The following is a 19,456-nucleotide window of genomic DNA, read 5'->3' on the forward strand; positions in this document are numbered from 1 at the left end:
TCTAACCAACTAGAAAAGAAGATCCAGAGTCTTAAAGCAGAATATTATTCTTTGAAAACCAGAATTGGGCAAGGGGAAACTAGTGAAGTTTCAAGACATCAAGAAATAATAAAACAAAGTATAATAAAAAATAGAAGAGAATGTGAAACAACTTATAAGATAAATAACAGATCTGGAAAATAGATCAAGAAGAGAAAACATAAGAACAATTGGACTACCTGAACGATACAACCAAAAATCAAACCATGACACAATAATACAATAAGGAAAGAAATGTGTCCTGATGTGATAGAACAATAAGGGAAAGTGCAAATAGAAAAAAATTTCACTATCACCTCAAAGATCCTATAAGGCAACAGTGTGAAACCTCTGGCCCACAAGTAAGGCCCACAAAATCATTTGTATAATTAACAGCAGGGATGAAGAGCTGAAAGCAAGGTAAAAGAACCTCCCACTGCTTGAGTTCTGAAAATTGATAATTTTATATAGCCCTCAAATGATGTTATAAATATCCAAATGGCCTTTGGCAGAAAAAAGATTCCCCATCCCTGCTACAAGGAAAACAGCAGTATCATTGATAAATTTCAAAACTTCCATATCCAAGAAAATTTTACAAGCAACAACAACAAAAATTCGGATTTCCTAGACCTACAATAAGAATTGCACAAAACTTATCAGCAGTTACAATAAAAGACCACAGGGTCCTAGAATATTATATATCAAGAATAAAAAAAAATTGGATTGCAGCTGAAAATCTTATATCCAGCAAAACTAAGTACAATATTAAATGTTAAAAATGAATTTTAAAAAATTTTTTAAAGTTTAAAAAAACTATCAGATTTCTAGGATTTTGTCTCAAACCTAAACTCAACAGAAAATTTAAGATAAAAGAGGCAGCATCAAAAATTAATTTCAAAGAATAATCACAAAATAATGGTTAAGTGACTTACCCAGTATCTTACAACTAGTAGATAAATGTTTTGAGATACATTTGAACTCAGATTTTCCAGACTTCAAGTCCAATGATTTATTCACTATATCTCCTAAATGCCATCTCTTACATCCTTGAGAGCCAAAGCCACTATAGCTTTCAAATTATATAGATTACATAGCTGTATCACCAAGAATATAGCTGAAAGGAGAGTTTAGCACAGTCTTAAAAGACCAAAGAATGAGCTAAGTATGATACAGCAAAAGAGAATGAGAAGCAGCATTCAGATAGTCAAGAAAAAGAGAAAATAAAAAAGAAAGGAATGAATCAACAGTGCCGAGTCACTAGAATGAGAACTGAAAGAAAGCCACTGAAGTTTGCAGTTAAGCCATTTGGTATTCACTGGTATTCTCTGAAAGTCTAGTTTTCAACTGCATAATAGGGACTGAAACCCTATACGTGGCTATACGTGGTGTGGTGAGTGTTGACACAACAAAAAGAGCTGATTATTTCTAGCAGTTTCACTATAAATAGTACATGTGCCAGTTTAATGTGATTTAATGTGATGACCAACTGAAGGGTTAAAGGATAGGGAAGATTTTAGCATGATTGTAGGCAGCAGAAAAGAGAGAATGAAAAAGATAAATCAAAGATAAAAAGTCAAGGATCAAGAGGGCATTAGATATACTTCCCAAAGCAGGCCTACCTTATCATGGGGCAAATGGCTATTTACATATGACCTACCATTTCCACTTGAAGATTATCTTATCTTCTGGCCTAGGAAATATTCATTCTTAGAGTCATCTCTATCTCTAGATACGTGAATACAAGACACATTTTCCAGAAGTTCTAGTCTGAAACATTGCCCTTTTCTGCAAAATACTGACTTGACTTAATCCCTACTAAATACAGGATGAATACACACTGTCTGTCTGTGGGTGTCTCTGCTTCCTTCTTTCTCTCTTTCCACACACTTTTCCCAATTCCATCCCCTTGATGCTTTGTTGATTAACATTAACATTTTTAATTAGTTGTAAATGCAACTAAAGGATTTTTCGCACATCTGTAATTTCCTCAACAGGGTATCAATGAGATTGCCCTGATTAACCCTAAAAGCACCCATCTCTGAGGCATTCAGCTTAAAAAAAATTAATCTAAAAATATTTATATTTATTCTTGCATTACCATTATTAAGAAAGATTAAAGGTTTGATTTACTTTCTTCCTTCTAAAGGTGAGGGAATTTTCTAACTTTTTATTATAATCAGAGAAGTAAATATATCCTTTTTCAATGATGAAAACTTGCATTTCATCAGCTTAGTTTTTGTCAAAAAATTGTCTAGAGAAAATGGCTATTAATTGGCTATATAGGATGCATGTGTGTGTGTGTGTGTGTGTGTGTGTGTGTGTGTGTGTGTAGTATATTAAAAGAATATACAACCATGACTTGACAACTTATTAGATTATTAAGAGTGAAGGTAAATGACAAGATTATGAATGTAGTTGAAAGCAAAGGCTGTGGTCCCTTCAACAGAAATTGTTAAGTTTATAAGGATGAATTTGGAAGAAGATAAAGAGTTCCAATTTTGACATATTCAGCATGAAATTACAATGGGACATTTAGACATAGATTTCCTTCCCACTGGTGATGTATAACTGGCATTCTATAGAAAAAATAGGCCTAATTGTGCAGACATGGAAATTATCAGGGAAAGTAGGGAGAGGTGAAGGAAAGGGAAGGAATACATGTGCCCTACAAGAGCAGGAGCTTAAGGTTGTGTGTGGTACAACAATAAACAGGAATCAGCTATTTTGAGAAAAAAATATTCTATAATAAAAGTATTAGCAAACAGAGAATCAGCACATAGGCAGTTAACCAAAGAATTGGTTCAAGCTTAAAAATTTTCAATCTGAAGAGTACTGTTGGTGGGGCTCCTTTCTCGAATAAGTCCTCCTTTACCAAAAATGTATCAAAACAAGTCTTTATGAATGTGGCCGCTGGCCCTTTCTTTTCTTCATTTTCCCTCCAGTGACCTTGTTCCTTACACCCATAGCATTTTCCGTATCATCATTGTCATCTTTATCATCTCGCGGACGTTTCCTTTTCTCTCCTTGCTCCCTCATCTCCTACAAAAAAAAAAAAAAAAAAAAAAAAAAAATATGAGGCAGAAAAAATTGTTTTAAACTTGCATTTTAATGACCTCAAAATTTTCCCTGGCTAGTTATTATAAAAATAAATAAATAAATAAAAAATAAAAACCTCTATTTTCCATCCCTCCAAGACAAAAATCCTTGGGTAACACCTCCAAGAATGATTCTTTGTCTAGAACTCCTCCACTAAAGGGTAAGACCTGATCTAATAAACCGTGAATTGGAAAAGAAGAAGATACAAAGTTCCATACCATGCGGGCAAATCTCTGGGCTTCTGTCACACGCTCTGTCAGCAACATGACTTCTTCTTCCTGAGTTGGGAAGGCAGGAAGCTTCTTTCCAATTAGGTGTTCTATACGCTGGTAGAGTTCCACATCATATCTGCAAAAAAGGAAAACTGGTGTGACTTTGGAACATCTTAGACTCAAAATAATTCAACCCAAAGTCTATATATATATATATATATATAGAGAGAGAGAGAGAGAGAGAGAGAGAGACTTTGGGTTGAACGAATATATATACATATATCATCTGTTCCTCAATTCCAATTATAGGCCAAATAAAAACCCTTTGCAATGCCCATGAGAATATTTACCTTCTTTCCTGGAAATAATAAACTTACTACCCACCTAAAAAAACCTATGTACATGTAAGATTCTCTGCTTCTCAAAGGAGACTAAGAAATGAAGCGGATATTTCAACCATTTCAAACAGAAGGAAAAAGTAAAAGTTCTTTGGTTCTAGAGGCTGAAGGAAAGTAGGATTGCTTACTGTGTGACAAAGGTGATTGACTTGCCAGAACGCCCAGCTCGAGCTGTCCGACCCACTCGATGGATGTAATCCTTAAAAAAAAAAAAAAAATTTCATCAAAAACAAAAATTACACTGGCACAGGGGCAATAAATATGACATGAAGCCAGGTCTAAGAAAAACACTACCAGAAGAGTCTAATCCCAAACTAGAGAGAAAAAAAGAGTTCCTATTACAAAAGGGCAAACTGGTTTGAGACTGTATTTCCACTCCTGGCATCTGATTTGTCTTTTTTGTGTTCCTCATAAAGTTCTTACAAGGGTGATGAACCAGGACCCCATTTTCCCTTCTTTTTTGCTTGACGACAATCCATCAATTATGTCTAAGGCTATGAGAAAATGAAAATCCCAAAGCACAGCCTAACATTCTATTTGCTCCTCTAAAGAAATACTAGTTGATTGAAGATATGTGAAACCTTTGCTAACTCTTGCTTATACCCCCACAGTAAGCATTCTCCAATCAAGACCTGGACTACCATTTTTTTTTTTTTTAGCACAGAGTTTAATAATACATACTGACTTGGTTTTTTTCTTACTCTACAACTGTTTCTTTCCTGGTTTTTTTGCATTCACTAACAGGTGAAATCAGAAAATATTTCCGATGTTATTTACATCTTATTTAACATATTATTTAATCTGAGAGAGCAATTCAAAAGAACTTACTTTGGAATGGGTAGGGATATCAAAGTTGACTACGACATCCACATGGGGAATGTCCAGACCACGACTTGCAACATCAGTGGCTAGCAGAATGGATCTTGCTTTTGCCTTGAATTTATTAAGAGATCCCAGGCGTTTATTCTAGGAGAATAAAAGAAAGACATGAGATTATGTGAATGACTAGAAGAAAGAGTGAGATACTGGGATATGTAAACAGAAGAAAGGTACACAAAAAGCAAATAGAAATCAACTTAGTATACTAAAATTTGTCAGGTCCTGATTTAAATACCATGTAGGGTTAGAAAATGGTAGATGTTAAAGAAAATCATTTTTGAGTTTCATTTTTTTAACCTACTGTATTTCTTCTGAATAAGGTACATTCTTCCAAAGCCATATTTTGTTCATCTTATTCACTCTTTTTTTTTTTTTAAATAACTTTTTACTGACAGAACCCATGCCAGGGTAATTTTTCACAACATTATCCCTTGCACTCACTTCTGTTCCGATTTTTCCCCTCTCTCCCTCCATCCCCCACTCCCCCCAAGATGGCAAGCAGTCCAATACATGTTAAATATGTCACAGTATCTTATTCACTCTTAATGATAGCTATATAATTGAATTTGTACATGAATTCAAATCTCTGATTCTTCTTTCATGTTACCCATGATTTATACATTCATGTATAAACATGAGGTTTTTAAAAGTTTTTGTTATTGCATCTTTTCTTAGATTTTGTCTTATGAATTTCTGGGTCTCTTCTTCCTATACTGTATTACATTTTATGTTATCTAGCCCTTTCAAGCCCTTCTGATTACATTTGCAAGCTTCCAGGAAAATATATCCTTAATGGTGCTTGATAGGTGTACTTCATCCCTGCTTAAAAGCCTTCAGTTCATATATTTTAAGTGATCTTTGACATTTCCCTCTCCCTTGCCCTACCCTTCAATTAGTTAACAAATTCTATTGAATTCTATCTTTATAATTTCTCTCATATCCCGTTCCTTCATTTTAGATTGTCATCACTATATTTTAGATCCTTGTTATGGCTACTCTGGATTGCTGAGATGGTCTTTTAACAATTTTTTCTATTTAACTTGTTTTGACTTCTCTCCAATCCAATCTCAAAAACTTTCAATGAGCTTCCTACTACAAAGAGGATAAAAGACAAACTTCTTACCCAGCCATTCCACACTGGTCACCAATCTGCTTTTCCAGCTTGATTTCACATTGTTATTGTTCAGTGTCCAACTCCATAACCCCATTTGGGATTTTCTTAGCAAAGATACTAAAATAGCTTGATAGGTTCTTAACTAGCTAGTTTTTACAGATGAGGAAACTGAGCCAAAGAAAGTTAAATGATTTACCCAGCATCCCACAGCTAAGAGTTTGAGGCTAGATTTAAGCTCAGGGGCTTCCCAACACAAGACTAGTTGCCAGCTAGCTGTATCCATGCCACAGACACCATTTCATATACTTTATGTTCAAGCCAAACTAGACTATAATGTGCTGCCATTTCACATCAATTTAATTTAGTAAGCATTTATTCATGAAGGAAACTATACCATCTTCCTATTCCCCTCCTCTACACCCCAGCTAAATCCAAGTATTTCTGATTCATGGGAAGATTGCACTTCTTCCTTAATGACATTCACATCCAAAACCCGGTGCAATCTCCTATAGAGCTCTCTTCCTCCAATCCACTGAATGAAAAATCTCTTTTGTCCTCAAATTTCCATATTTGCTTTCAAGTAGGGCTTTGAATTCCTACTTTGCCCTTTCCAGAGTCTACTTAACCATATTATCTATGTATATGATATATCTTTTCCCCCTAAATGTATATAAGAGAGGGATTATGTCATTTTTCATCTTTGTTTCTCCATTATTCAACACATAACCCTAAATGCTTGCTGCATTAAGGGAAAAAAAAACAAAATTGAGGTTCAACTTAGCAACAGTGCCCAATGGCCAACCAATCACTTCTCTATTAAGAACAGAATAAACTCCTATCTGGTCCTCAGAGTATTCCCTATAAAGGGGTGGAAGTTCTTCACAGTACTCACTAATTTATGTTCCCTCAAAACCATGTGAAAAAACAAGAAATATTTATTTCACAGTGGCAAAACTTCATAGCCTATTCAAAAAAGGTAGCATGTAATAAAATATATCTTAACAAACAATTAAGGTAGCATGTAAACTCTCTAGTCAAGCTTATATTGCTAACCAAGGCAGTTTTACCTAATAGAGTCAAAGAATCCTCACCTGACTCATCTGTCCATGGAGAGGGATGGCAGTGAATCCCAGATTTCGGAGTAGCAAGGCTGTCCTCTGAGTATTGTTACAGGTGCTACAGAATACCATGAAGGAATTTCCTGCTAACTCATTCAGAATATAAACCAGGTAACTGTCCTAAAGATCACACAAAATGAGGCAAGTGGTAAGGACCAGGAAACAAAACTGATGATTAATACATTTGAACTGCTGGACAAGAAAACCTCTAAGGTTCCTGCTACTTCTTAATCATATTCCTATATTTGAAATAGACAAAGGTATATAGATGGTTCTTATTTATACCTGAGTTCTCAATCATGACTGAAGATGGAGAACAAGGTATCCTGCTTTCCTCTCCATTTCTTTAATGACATTAGGAATAATTTGTTTCAAAGGTATAATCTAGCAATAGAGAGGACACAGTTTGAGATTTCCTTCCCAGTAATCATATTTAGATACTAGGAAAGGCCTTTTAAATCAAAATATGTAAATTACTCCTTTTTCTTTACAGAAGTTTCAATAAGCTTAAAGAGAGAAGCTAACCTTACTAAGACTAGTATCTCAAAATTTGTAAGAAGTGATGTTATCTTTAACCAGCACTGAGTGGGGAGTAGAATCAGTATAAGGATGAGTGGCTGATCAGTTTTCTATGTTACTTTTTTAACTGGGACTTTTTATTGTCTTAAATATTGCTACTTCTCAAACATTTACCACTGCCACAACAAAAATATAAATATAAAATGCATTCCAAAGCTAAATACAAATTATTTTTGAAATACAGAATTTCTTATACTACAATATCTACCACTGAGCACAGACTGTCAAAATTAACAATTTATCAGAGCTAAAATATATATATGACAGAAATAGAGACCTTAAATTTGGAGGGAATAAAGAGGTAATATTGTTGTAGTTTCTCAACAGTCTGGTATTTGGAAGATACAGCACATTTCACAGGATTCTTCAGAGCTGCTCGCTGAAGTTTTTGCACCTGAATGAATAAAATCAAAATTAGTCTCAAGGCTACTTTACAAGTCAATACATGGATAAATAAATGATACAAAACTCACCTTCTTAGTCATGGTAGCTGAGAAAAGAAATGTTTTACGATCTCGCGGAATTAGTTTCAGGATCTTGTCAACCTACAGTACAAATTAAAGAATAATGTGAATTTGCTCTTGGCTTGCCCTTACTCCCCTCAGCACAGCAGTTCTTAATTGTCTTCTCACAAGTTCTGGGACCAAGTGGTTGTGAAATGAAAGGAGATGGAGCGCATGACTGATACCATATTTGGTGTCTGATGACATAGTACAAACCCATGACTTCCGGGTCATTGGAGAAAAAAAATAATAAAGTTTATCTATGAGAAAAGACAAAACAACACATACACATCTGTTCAATGACAATTAGAGAGGTTATGACTTGGAGAAAGAAGTTCCTATCAGGAATACTTGGATTCAAAACCTGCCTCTGACATTTGCTAGCTGATTGACTATTGTGTTGTTCAGTCTATGAGCCTATCTGACTCTTCAGGACCACCATCCATGGAGTTCTCTTGGCAAAGAGCAATTTCCCTTTCCTTCTCTATTGGATCGTCCTGTCAAGCAATCAGAGGTTAAGTCCTCTGCCTAGCTAGAAAGTGTCTGAGGCTGGATTTGAATCTCAGGTCATCTTGGCTTCAAGCCCAGAGCTTTCTCCACTGAGTCTCCAGCAAGGCACTGCCATTATTTGCTTTAGCTTTCTCATTTGTAAAATGCAGATAATATACCTAATGATATTCATAATTCTGGCTTTAACCTCAACTTCTTATTTTTCCACGATCACGATCTCCAATCAGCTGTCAGATCTTACCATATCTAATTTCACAATGTCTCTCACATTTGATCTTTCTCACTAGCCAGAGAGCAATAACCTCAGTTCAAATCCTCAACACCCCTCCCCTACATCATTTGCACTATCTTTCTAACTAGTCTCCTGCTTCATCTTTCTCCAATGCTGCTGAAAACAGGATTATGCTAAAGTACAGACCTGAATATGTCCCTTCCCTAATCAATAAACTCCAGTGGCTTTCTATTGTCTCTAGGATCATCTTAGATAGGGAAATACTTTAGGTTAGCTTTTAAAACCCTTCACAAGTTGGGCTACATATCTCTATACACTACTCTCTCCCCAACCCTACATTTCATAATCTAATCAAACTATATCACTCATACGTAGCTCTCTATCTCATGACTGCTGGGCTTTTCTTGAGCCAACCTTCCTTCTTTCTCCCTCAAAGAATAACTTTCATTTCCATAAAGATGCAATTCAAATACCATCTTTTACATGAGGTCTTTTCTAATCCTACCCACTGCTAGTGCCATCCATTCATTTCTAATTATACTGAATTTAATACTGAATAAATACTTGTATTTCTTTTTAATTAATTCTACATATAATTACATCTGTATGTAGTCTCTCACCTAATAGAATGAAAGCTCTTTGAGAATAAAGAATAGTAAGTATTTTGATAATGTCTCTCTGGTCTCCACTACAGTACCTGATACAGAATAAATACTTAACAAATGCTTGCTGACTGAGTAACAGTTACCCACAAGGAAAGAACTCATCCAGCACATATTTGATCACCTGAACAATTGAAGAGACATTATCTCTAGACTTTTTTTTATTTTACCCTTCCTAACTGCCTTATACAAAGTGACCTAAAGTTTATTAAAGCTTTAAACTGCACGAAGATTTTTGGGAGATTCTGTACTTATTCCCTTTATAGTTACTCTATGTAAATATACAGACTTACTTGTTGCCATACACATCAGAATGTAAGCTCTCTGAAAGTAAGGATTGTTTCATTTTTGTATCTCCAATGCCCAACAATTCTGACATAGTAGGTAATTTAATAAATAATAAATAGTAGGTATAAATAAATGTTATAAGTCATCATCAAACTCATCCCCATCTTCATCATTATCAACAAGGAGATAATTAATGATAACCAAGTACTTTAAGATGTAATAACTGGGTAAAAGAATAGATTCTCCAAACTGCCTAAGCAGACTTATTTCAACAAAATATAAAAGAAAATATAATCAACATATTTATTAATATAAACAGACACAAATGTTAGCTCATGTTAAACTATCATAAGGCTCAATTCTAAGAGAAATAAGATAGCTAAAAAAAAAAAAGAAAAGAAAAAAATAAATAAAATAGATAACAAAGATCCAAAATTGGGTAGACTGGGAACATAGAACCTTGTACACAATTCTAGACACAAGAGTTGTTTAATTATACACACACACACACACACACACACACACACACACACACACACGTTATATATAAAATTCAGGGCCTTTCTCCTAGGTGCCTGACTCTTCAGAAGGGGAGACAAAGAATAATTAATCTCACCTCTGTCTCAAAGTCCATATTCAATATTCGGTCTGCTTCATCCATAACCAAGTACTTAAGGGCTCGCAAGTTAAAACCTTTTGTATTTTCCAAATGGTCAATCAGTCTTCCAGGTGTTGCTACCAAGAAAGGTTTGAAGAAAAAGATAATTACATTCAAGAAAATCAGAAGAGAATTAATTGTACCACACAAAAGCATTCCCAGGGACAAAGAAAACAACAGTCTTGATATTCCTCAATGTCCCAAGAAAAAAAATAAACTCTCCCCTTCACCATCATCACCACCCGATTTCACCAAAAATAGTGTCTTACAAATAGAAAGATCAACTTACCTATTATCACATGTGGTTTTTTTGCCAAGGCCAAAGACTGGGACATGCTATCAATTCCACCCACAATTACAGCTAAAAAAGAAAAGAATATGAAGTGGGTTCAAGAAGAAGCTCCAAAGCTAATGTGAAACTGCTCACAACTGATTCCCTGATATTTTCTCCTGGGTTTAAATAAAACTTAATTCTAAATTATCAATTAGATATTTAAGGCTATACCTAATATTAAATGAATACTAATTAACAGAAAAATAATATAATATTACTTAATATTAATCTACTACTAAAATAAATTATGCTAAATAGTTTAATACTAAATTAACATATCCTCCTACTATCCTTTTTCATACCCTTTTAGTCTGTTCTGTAACCCTTACTACTACATTTCTTCTTTGTTCACTCACCACATTCAACTCCAATGGAAGACCCCAAAGCTTCAAACTGCTCTGAGATCTGAAAGGCCAATTCCCGAGTTGGGGTGAGAACCAGAGCAAAAAAACGTTGTGGTGTCTCTAACAAAGCATTCAGAATGGGTAAAGCAAAGGCCCCTGTTTTTCCAGAGCCTGTTTCTGCCAGACCAATGATGTCACGACCTACAAGAAAGAAGACAACAATTTAAATTTTAAAGGTAGATAAAATAATTTTCACGCTGCTACAGAAAGTTTGTCAGATTACATGTTAAAGAATGACTTATCTCTGTCAAAATAAGGCAATATTCACAATGTAGATTACCTAGGTCTCTTATTTATCTTTTTTCCCCTAGAAGTAGCTCTCATAAATGTTATCTGAATTAATGCATCATAGAACTTCACTTGAAGATCAACTAACAAAGGTGTCAAATATGCACAACAGCCCCAAGTACAACCCAACTCACATTAAAATATAAATAAAAAATATTTAACAAGATAAATAAAAATGTAATAGAACATGGAGAGTGTTAGTATGTGGTCTTCTAAGTCAATATTCAGCCTGCAGGAATGTACAAGGATTTTTTTGTTGTTTTTCGGGTTTTGTTTTGTTTTTTACTGAGGCAATTAGGGTTAAATGACTTGCCCAGGGTCACACAGCTAGGAAGTGTTAAGTGTCTGAGGCCAGATTTGAACTTAGATCCTCCTGACTTCAGAGCTGGTACTCTATCCACTGTGCCACCTAGCTGCCCCTGGGATGTACAGTTTTAAAGGTCCTATTTCTATTTGAGTTTCTATTTAGCATTATTTTAACTAAGCTAAAATAATCTCCCAATGGATGTGAGAATCTTCTCTATATATCTGGCAGATGATCACCCAGCTTCTGTTTGGATACTTATATTGACTAAGATTTCATTGCCTAATATATTTAATCAATTTTAATTGTTATCAGTTTTTACCTAAAATTTCCACTAATCAACTCTACTAATGCTTTAGAGCAGAGGGTAGCAAACTATTGGCAACCAGCCAAATCCAATCTGGTTTTTAGCACAACTTTGTTTAAAAAAAAAAAAAAAGTCATAGTTGTTCTAGAGTTATAAAAATCCAATTTTTCCTTTACATGACAGTCATTAAATCTTTTAAAAATTATAACGTCCCACCTCATTTTCTCTTTTCAAGGATAAATAACCCAAGTTTTTCAACTGTCCTGCATGTCACATAATCTCTAGATTCTTCACATTCTAGTTACATTCTGTAGGAGTCCTCTAGCTAGATAGTAAGCCTCTTCATATATGATAGTTCAAACTGAACACAGTATTTCAGGTATACTCTGGTCAATTCAGTTAAAGTCATGCAAAACACTGTGGATATAAAACTGAAATAAGATACGGATGCTGCTTTCTAGGAGCACAAAAGAACATAGACCCAAATAACTACAATAAAATGTGATGAGGGCAAAAGAGAGTTGAACAGACATGGAAGAAAGATTGGGAAGAGAAAAATGACAGGATTCCTAGAGTTGGCACCTGAAATGAACTCTAAAAGGAAGTAATTCAACAAACAGAACAGGGAAAAGGAGAACCTATTCAAGTTTGGAGTACTTACAGAGAACAAAATGAGAATGAGAAATAATGAGTAGTCCAGTGATCTAATATATCTGGACATGAGCAGTGAGAAATAATATTGGGAAGACAACTTGAAGCCACAATGCAGACAGTCCTGAAGGACAGTTTAAGGACTCTATAATCAATATATAATAGGAACTCACTGTTTGTAAGCAGAAGATTAACAATAAAGGGGAACAAGAAATTTAATTCAATTCACCTCAACGAACACTTAGAAAGTATCTACTGACAAGTAAAATAAATAAATTTTAATAAATTAAATTAGCCTATAAGGGTAACCTAAGCAGAAAGAAAGCTGCTTGGAGAGAGGGGATTGCAAAATAGGGAAGGTTTCATGAAGTCAATGAAAGAAGGGAAACATCACAGGCACGAAGAGTCACTTGTGCAAAGACCCTCAAACAGGAGATTTCAGCTTCAGAAACCAACTAGTGAAGCCAACTTAGCTAGAATGTGGGGCATGAAGTAAAGAAGAAGGAAAGAAATCAGACATTGCACTTTATGGATGACAGGTTGAAAAGTTTGAACATTAATCTAGAGGTGATAAGGAAAAGAGAGCAAGAAAAAGTGACGGAAACATGTCTACTTTACAAACATTAACTTGGAAGCTAGACGACTGGAGAAGGAAGAAACTAGAAACAGAAAGAGTCTCTAATTAGGAGATTATTACAATAATCCAAACACGAGGTCATTTAATTGTGTAATTAAAGAAAAGGAAATAAATGCCAGAGATGATGTAGCAGCAGCAGCAGAATTAGTAATGGTAGTAATGATGGTGTATTAGTAGTAGTAAAACAGTAGCAGTAGCAGTAGCAGTAATAGTAGTAATAATAGTAGTAGTAGTAATAGTAACAGTGGATAGTTTGTTTAAACATTTCTTTTGTCTCCCTTCTACTTTTCCTTCTTTCTCGCCTTCTCTTTCCTACACAAACCCTTTATACTGAATTCACATAGCAGGAGAAATAAAATCCCCATACTGGCGACATCCAAAAGCTGTGTGTCTCATTCTGCCCTTTAGTCCATTGCCTTTCAGGCCCTGTTCTACTGCTGGCTTTTCTGGCAGGCACTTTCTCCACTCCCACTCGTGGCTCGCTCCTTTGGCAATTCTGGGAAGAAATCACTGTCATTTCTCACTGAATTTATGGTTGGATTTCAAAGTTTTTCTGGAATTTCCTGGAGTGGTTTTTCTGGGCCTCCTTCTGAGAAGCCACCTAGACTGGAAGTCTCAATGATCTCTCAAATGCTAGAACAAATGGTCTTTTCTCAGTGCTCATCATCTTCCTGGGCCTCTCTGCTGCACCTGCACCCCAATACTTTCTTCTCTCTCTTCACAATCCTTTGCTGGACCCTCACACATATCATGCTCTCTGTGTCTGTACCCCAAGACCATTAGTGAGGTCTCTTCAGCTCTCCTGGGTTTAATCATCAATTCGAAGATGACAACTACCAGATCTAAATATCCAGCCCTAGTCTCTTCCCCTGCTCTTCTCATCCCACCAAACACTTATTGAGCATTTCACACTTGCCTATCCATTATTTTTCTCTCCAAACCTACCCTCTGCCAAACCTCCCCACCTCTTCTTGGTTACAACTCTGTCAACACCCTGCTCTAGCCTTTTGGCACCCCTACTCCTCCTCTGCAGCTTCCTTTGGTACTGACTTTACCTTTAAACTGCAAGCTCTTGAAAGACAAAGTCAGTACCAATCTTCTTAATTGTACCCCCAACGCTTAGCACAATAACTGGCACATAATAGGTGCTTAATGTTTTGTGGCTATTTTTCTTTGTGGTTTGCCCTTCATTCTTGAAAGGGATCAATACGTCAGGAGAAGGATGTCTTGACTTCCAAGTGAACTACATTTAGAATTTTGATTTGAAACAGAACTGAGCAAAGTCATCAATCTCACTGTTCTTCAGGGTCATCTGAGCCCAGTGGCAAGACATAGATCAGGACAAATGGAGGTAACCCCAGATGTAGTTGAAAACCATAATCTTTTTAAACTAAGGTGTTTCCCAGGTTTCAAGTTTGTTTGAGACAACACCCATGATTTAAGGCAAGATAAAAAGTGAGGCAAAAGATGGCCAAGTTTGCCAATTTGGCCTTCAGGATTTCTGGCCAGAACAATGGCTATTGATATTACTGTTGAGGGTATACCAGCCAACCAATCATATCAATCAACTGCCATATTTTTTTTCTCTACAATATTTCTTGCAGATGTTCTCTTCTCCCTACTCACACAGCCATCACCTCTTGCCCTGAACTACTACAATAGCCTCCTAATTATACTCCCCAATTCTCTCTCCATCCCAAGCCATCCTCCATGCTTGTCATAGTAATTTTTCTAAATGAAAAGCCTGACCATGTTGTCCTCCCCAATACACTCAATAAATCTCAAGATATCTAAGAGGCTCTTCTTAGCCTCTAAAATTAAATTTATACTTAAGAGCTATATATAAAGCCCTTTAAAATCTGGTCCCTTTCTATATTTATAGTCTAATCCTCTTCCTCCTCTGTTCCAAACTTTAGAATCGCTGGCCTCCTTTAAAGCTGAACCCAAGTAAGTACCATCTCCTCTAAAAGGCCTTTATGGTTTTTATTTCCTTCTCCTCTGAGGTTATCTTCCATTTTCTCTGTACAATAGATTCCAAAAATCTTAGTTCAATGTTAAGCCATTAAAGTTTAAACCTACATTAAAACTTCTGCAACTTCTGGATCACCCTGAATTTATCTTTGTACTGATTTATAAATGTAGTTTTCCCTGCCTCCTTTTGTGTATTGTTACCCCTCCCCACCATTAAACTGTAAACTCCTTGAGGGCTGAAACTGTCTTTTTCTTATTTGAATTCCAATACTTCGCGCAAGTGCCTGGCACATATTAGGGGTTAATAAATGTTTGCTGATTTGAATTGAAAATGCCATTCCTCTGCACAAAAATGTTCAGTGACTACTGCAGTTCACTGACTACTGCATAAAATTTGAATTTCTTTTGATGATATTCAAAGTCCTCCACAATCTGGTACTTTGCCAGTTCTTTTCTCTCTGTGGAAATCAGATGACTCTCCATTACCATAATAGCAGGAGTACTTTCTCACCTCTTAGCTTTTGCCCAATGCTGTTCCCTACACCAGAAATATCATTCCTCTTCCACCATGACTAAGAATTCCACCCATCCATTTATCTACTCCATCCACTGAGCCACCTATCTGCCTATGGGCTTATGAAATCATCCTCTCTTCAAAACCATTAGCAGATAGAGAAACAAGGATGATATATATTTCATTCTCTTCCCATGAATTCTGCTAAGTTTTTCTATTTTGAAAGCTTTCCATGCAACTTGGGGATTGTGAGTTTTGGGGATGGTACCATCCTATTAATATGTTCTTTAGCTTTTATGGATTAATGTTATACCTGAGCAATTATAGGGAAGAGTTCATGATGTGATAATAAACCAGTTTCAGAGCAGTTTAATGGTTGAATTTCCACCTTTTCCATGAAACTTTCTTTGATCCTCCTTATTAGTAATGATTATTTCCCCCAGACTTCACTTAGTATTTTCTTTTGCAATTACCTAATGTATTCATCATGTAACATCTATTGCAATTGTTTGTACCTCTTCCTCTATCTAGCCTATAAGAGGGATAATGTCTCTTCTAAATTGTGCATACCACCAATCACCTAGTATGTTCTATATACAGCAAGAGCTTAAGAACTTCTGAATAAGTGAACATGTATATATACATATATGTGTGTATAGATATACAGATATAGATAGATAGATAGAGTGTATGTGTGTGTGTTTACCCTTCCTGATAGACTGAAAACTATTTCAGAACAAGGACCTGTCTGATTCTTATTGACATCTTCCACAGCACCTAGGAGAGTGCATTGACTAGAGGTAAGCAACTGATAAACATTGCTTGAATGGTATTATTTCATGTTACTTAATGTCTCAGTCTCTCCAACCAAAGCTACTAGCAGGGTACTTGGATGAATGGTGGTTAACACTAAACTAATTGTAATTAACTAGATAGAAACAAATTTTCTTAATCTCAAATCTGGATGAGTATACTTTTTTTTTCCTTCCAACCCAACCAACAAGAAAAAACTCTATATTGTTACTCAACTCCTTATATTTGTGATTATAATAGCAACATTTTACATGAATCATGCGTGTCATTTATGATCACAGACAATAAATAAAGTGGAAATTCCCTGGGATCCACAAAGTATGCTGGAGGCCAATGAGGTCTCCCTGTTCTTCCTACCACAGGAGTTGTACCCTTCCAGCATCAGGAGACCAAGCACAGAAGACAAGGAATAGTCACAGAGCACAGTAGGAATTTTTCAACCTCGCTCTTCCCAAGGTTTACTGCCATGTAAAAATGTTTCTCGTCAAATATTTCTATTTTGTTCAGTTCTTGCTTTTGCAAATGCTATCTCTCCATCATACCACCAAACAGAACATAGTAAGTTTTTTAAAGATGAGACTGTCATTTCCAACCCAAGGCACTTTAGAGATTCTTAATTTGTTGAATTTTTGCATCATCCTACCCTTGGTTTACTGTTCTGTGTATTAAATACAAAGCATATCTTTAATGCACATTATCTGCTTTCTGGACCGTAAAGGACTCTCTACCTTGCTTCTTCCTGCTGTTGGGTCTAACTGGAATGGATTTAGAAAAAGGGTTCAGAATTGGGTTTTGCAACATGGAACACTTTGGCAGTCTGATGAAGCCTAAGGACCCCTTTCCAGCATAATACTTGTAAATGCATAAACCAAAACATCTAAGATTACTAAGGAAATCAATTATCTTGAAATAGTTATCCAAATATTTTTTAGTTAAGTTTACATACTCACATTAAAAATCCCTGCTATTGAGAGGGAAAAAAATTTAATCTAGGTTCTTCCCTTTCTGTGTTATTTTTTGTCATTTACTATATATTGTTTCATTTTGACTTACCTTCTAGCGCCATGGGAATAGCTTCAATCTGGATTTTGGTTGGCGTCTTCCATCCCAACTGGTCACAGGCATCGCACAACACCTCTGTTACACCCTTTGAGTTCAGAGAAAATAAGCCTTAGCTGTAACCTCCAAAAAACTCTTTTCCTTCCTATACTTTTAAATATCACTTCATTCACTCAACAAGCATTTACTAAGCACCTACTATGTGCTAAGTGCTGGGGATACTAAAAAAGGCAAACAGTCCCTGTTCTCAAGAATCTCACAGTCTGATGGGGAGAACAACCTGCAAAGAAGTATACGCAAACATGTATATACACACACAAATGCAGGATGTATATGCACCTCTCACACACACAAACATGTACATAGGATAAATGCACACAAATGGAACAAATTGTGAATCCAATATGTATCTTAACACGACTATATATATATGTATATATATGTGGGTATATATATATATATAAATGCATATATATATACACACACACAAATATGACATATAAAACACTTTGGATTTATTCTATATATGTTCTTATATTAGAATCTCTATATAAACATAGACTAAATTGTGTTTTCCAACGTGTATTCATATATAAGGGATATCCACACATATAGGAAACATTGTATCAAGCCGCAAGTTGGACACACGGATACAGTGCCCCGAGTTCAAATCTACCCTCAGGCACTTTACTAGCTGGGCAAGTCACTTCACCCAATCTGCCTCAGTTTCTTCATCTGTAAAAAAAAAGCTGGAGAAGGAAATGGCAAACCACTCCAGTATCTCTGCCAAGAAAACTCCAAATGAACACGACTGAAAAATATCTAAACCACCATAATGCTCTTATATGTAGTGTATAGATATGTTTGTATGTGAATTCATCCAGGATAATTCTATAATTTATCTCATACATCAGGGAAAGTTCTCATAGAACCCTGCAATTATTTCATATCTCTAGGATAATTCTGCCGCTTATTTCGTCTATACAAAACCACTTGCATGCATACATAAATACATATATACACAAAATCATGGGGAGGGGGGAACGGGGGAGGCACGCGTGCAAACCCTTACAAGTGTAGATACGGGTCCGTCCTTCCCTTCAGAAAGGCTGGTCTCACCCACCTGCAAGTGAGCTCGCGCCCGCAAAGTCCCGTCTCTCCCAGGCTTTGAGCCCGAGGAAGCCAGTGCTGACCTGGGCCAAGACATGAAACGAGGGGCTTGTATCCCTTGCGCTTCCACAGTGCCTGGTATGCAGTAAGTGCTTAATAAATGTTTAGAAACTGACTACCTAGGCCGATAGCGTAGCACACAGAAGGCGCTTAATACGTAGGACTGGCATACGGTAGTCGCTTAATAAATCTTTATTATTATGGTCTGATTATCTAATCTTTCCAACCTGGTCGCGTAGACTCTCAGACTGATCCAGGAGTTAACAATTTAAAAAAGAAAAAAAAAAAAAAAAAAAAAAAAAAGGATAAATAAAAGCCACCCACTCCCGCCCTTACCAGATCTTTAAATGTTTTAGTTTCCTGAACTTCAGTCTCCTTTGGTTCCGAGGAGCCGGCAGCAGAATCGTGCTCAGTGGTCGCCGCCATGTTGAGCTTGCGCTCGGAGGCTACAACTGCTGCATGGGATCCTGGGAAATGTAGTTCTTCTCGTTCTCTGTCGTTCCTCCTCCCACTTCTCATCCCGTCCCCGCACGGAGTCCTGGGAAGTGTAGTTTCTCGTTCCTCCTCGCCACCGTCTTCCCCGGTGCGGCCAATCATCATTGGTTTGTTCTAAGGGCACCGCTCCCGTGGGAAAGTTTCGTGGTGTGGGTCATTCTTGTCTCCAAAACTGTTTGTTTGTTTGTTTTTAAGTGAGTTGAAAGTCTTTTAGAGAATGGGCTAGCGTGAAGGATCTCTAA

The 19,456-nt window shown here is 36.2% G+C and overlaps 1 protein-coding gene across 1 annotated transcript; it reads right to left on the reverse strand.

Annotated features, from left to right (window-relative positions):
- Positions 1 to 2,740: 2,740 nt before the first annotated feature.
- Positions 2,741 to 19,169, reverse strand: DDX47 (DEAD-box helicase 47). Its single transcript, XM_051961283.1, has 12 exons — positions 19,056 to 19,169; positions 17,544 to 17,637; positions 10,958 to 11,146; positions 10,557 to 10,628; positions 10,226 to 10,344; positions 7,888 to 7,959; positions 7,692 to 7,808; positions 6,809 to 6,955; positions 4,553 to 4,690; positions 3,853 to 3,923; positions 3,333 to 3,462; positions 2,741 to 3,057 (listed from the first exon to the last, which is right to left on the reverse strand). Exons 1-12 carry the CDS (start codon positions 19,143 to 19,145, stop codon positions 2,914 to 2,916), a joined length of 1,383 nt encoding a protein of 460 aa, XP_051817243.1. The 5' UTR covers positions 19,146 to 19,169; the 3' UTR covers positions 2,741 to 2,913.
- Between the last annotated feature and the right edge of the window lie 287 nt (positions 19,170 to 19,456).

This window comes from Antechinus flavipes, chromosome 5 (genome assembly GCF_016432865.1).
Source record: "Antechinus flavipes isolate AdamAnt ecotype Samford, QLD, Australia chromosome 5, AdamAnt_v2, whole genome shotgun sequence".
In the NCBI taxonomy this organism is placed as follows: domain Eukaryota; kingdom Metazoa; phylum Chordata; class Mammalia; order Dasyuromorphia; family Dasyuridae; genus Antechinus; species Antechinus flavipes.

What these genes read in the sequence shown, in the direction of transcription:
- DDX47 (XM_051961283.1), bottom strand. Translation starts at nt 19,145, where the DNA reads ATGGCGGCGACCACTGAGCACGATTCTGCTGCCGGCTCCTCGGAACCA. An exon ending in CTAAAACATTTAAAGATCTG is followed by an intron (nt 17,638 to 19,055) that starts GTAAGGGCGGGA and finishes CTGAACTCAAAG; the next exon opens with GGTGTAACAGAGGTGTTGTG. An exon ending in TATTCCCATGGCGCTAGAAG is followed by an intron (nt 11,147 to 17,543) that starts GTAAGTCAAAAT and finishes TCTTTCTTGTAG; the next exon opens with GTCGTGACATCATTGGTCTG.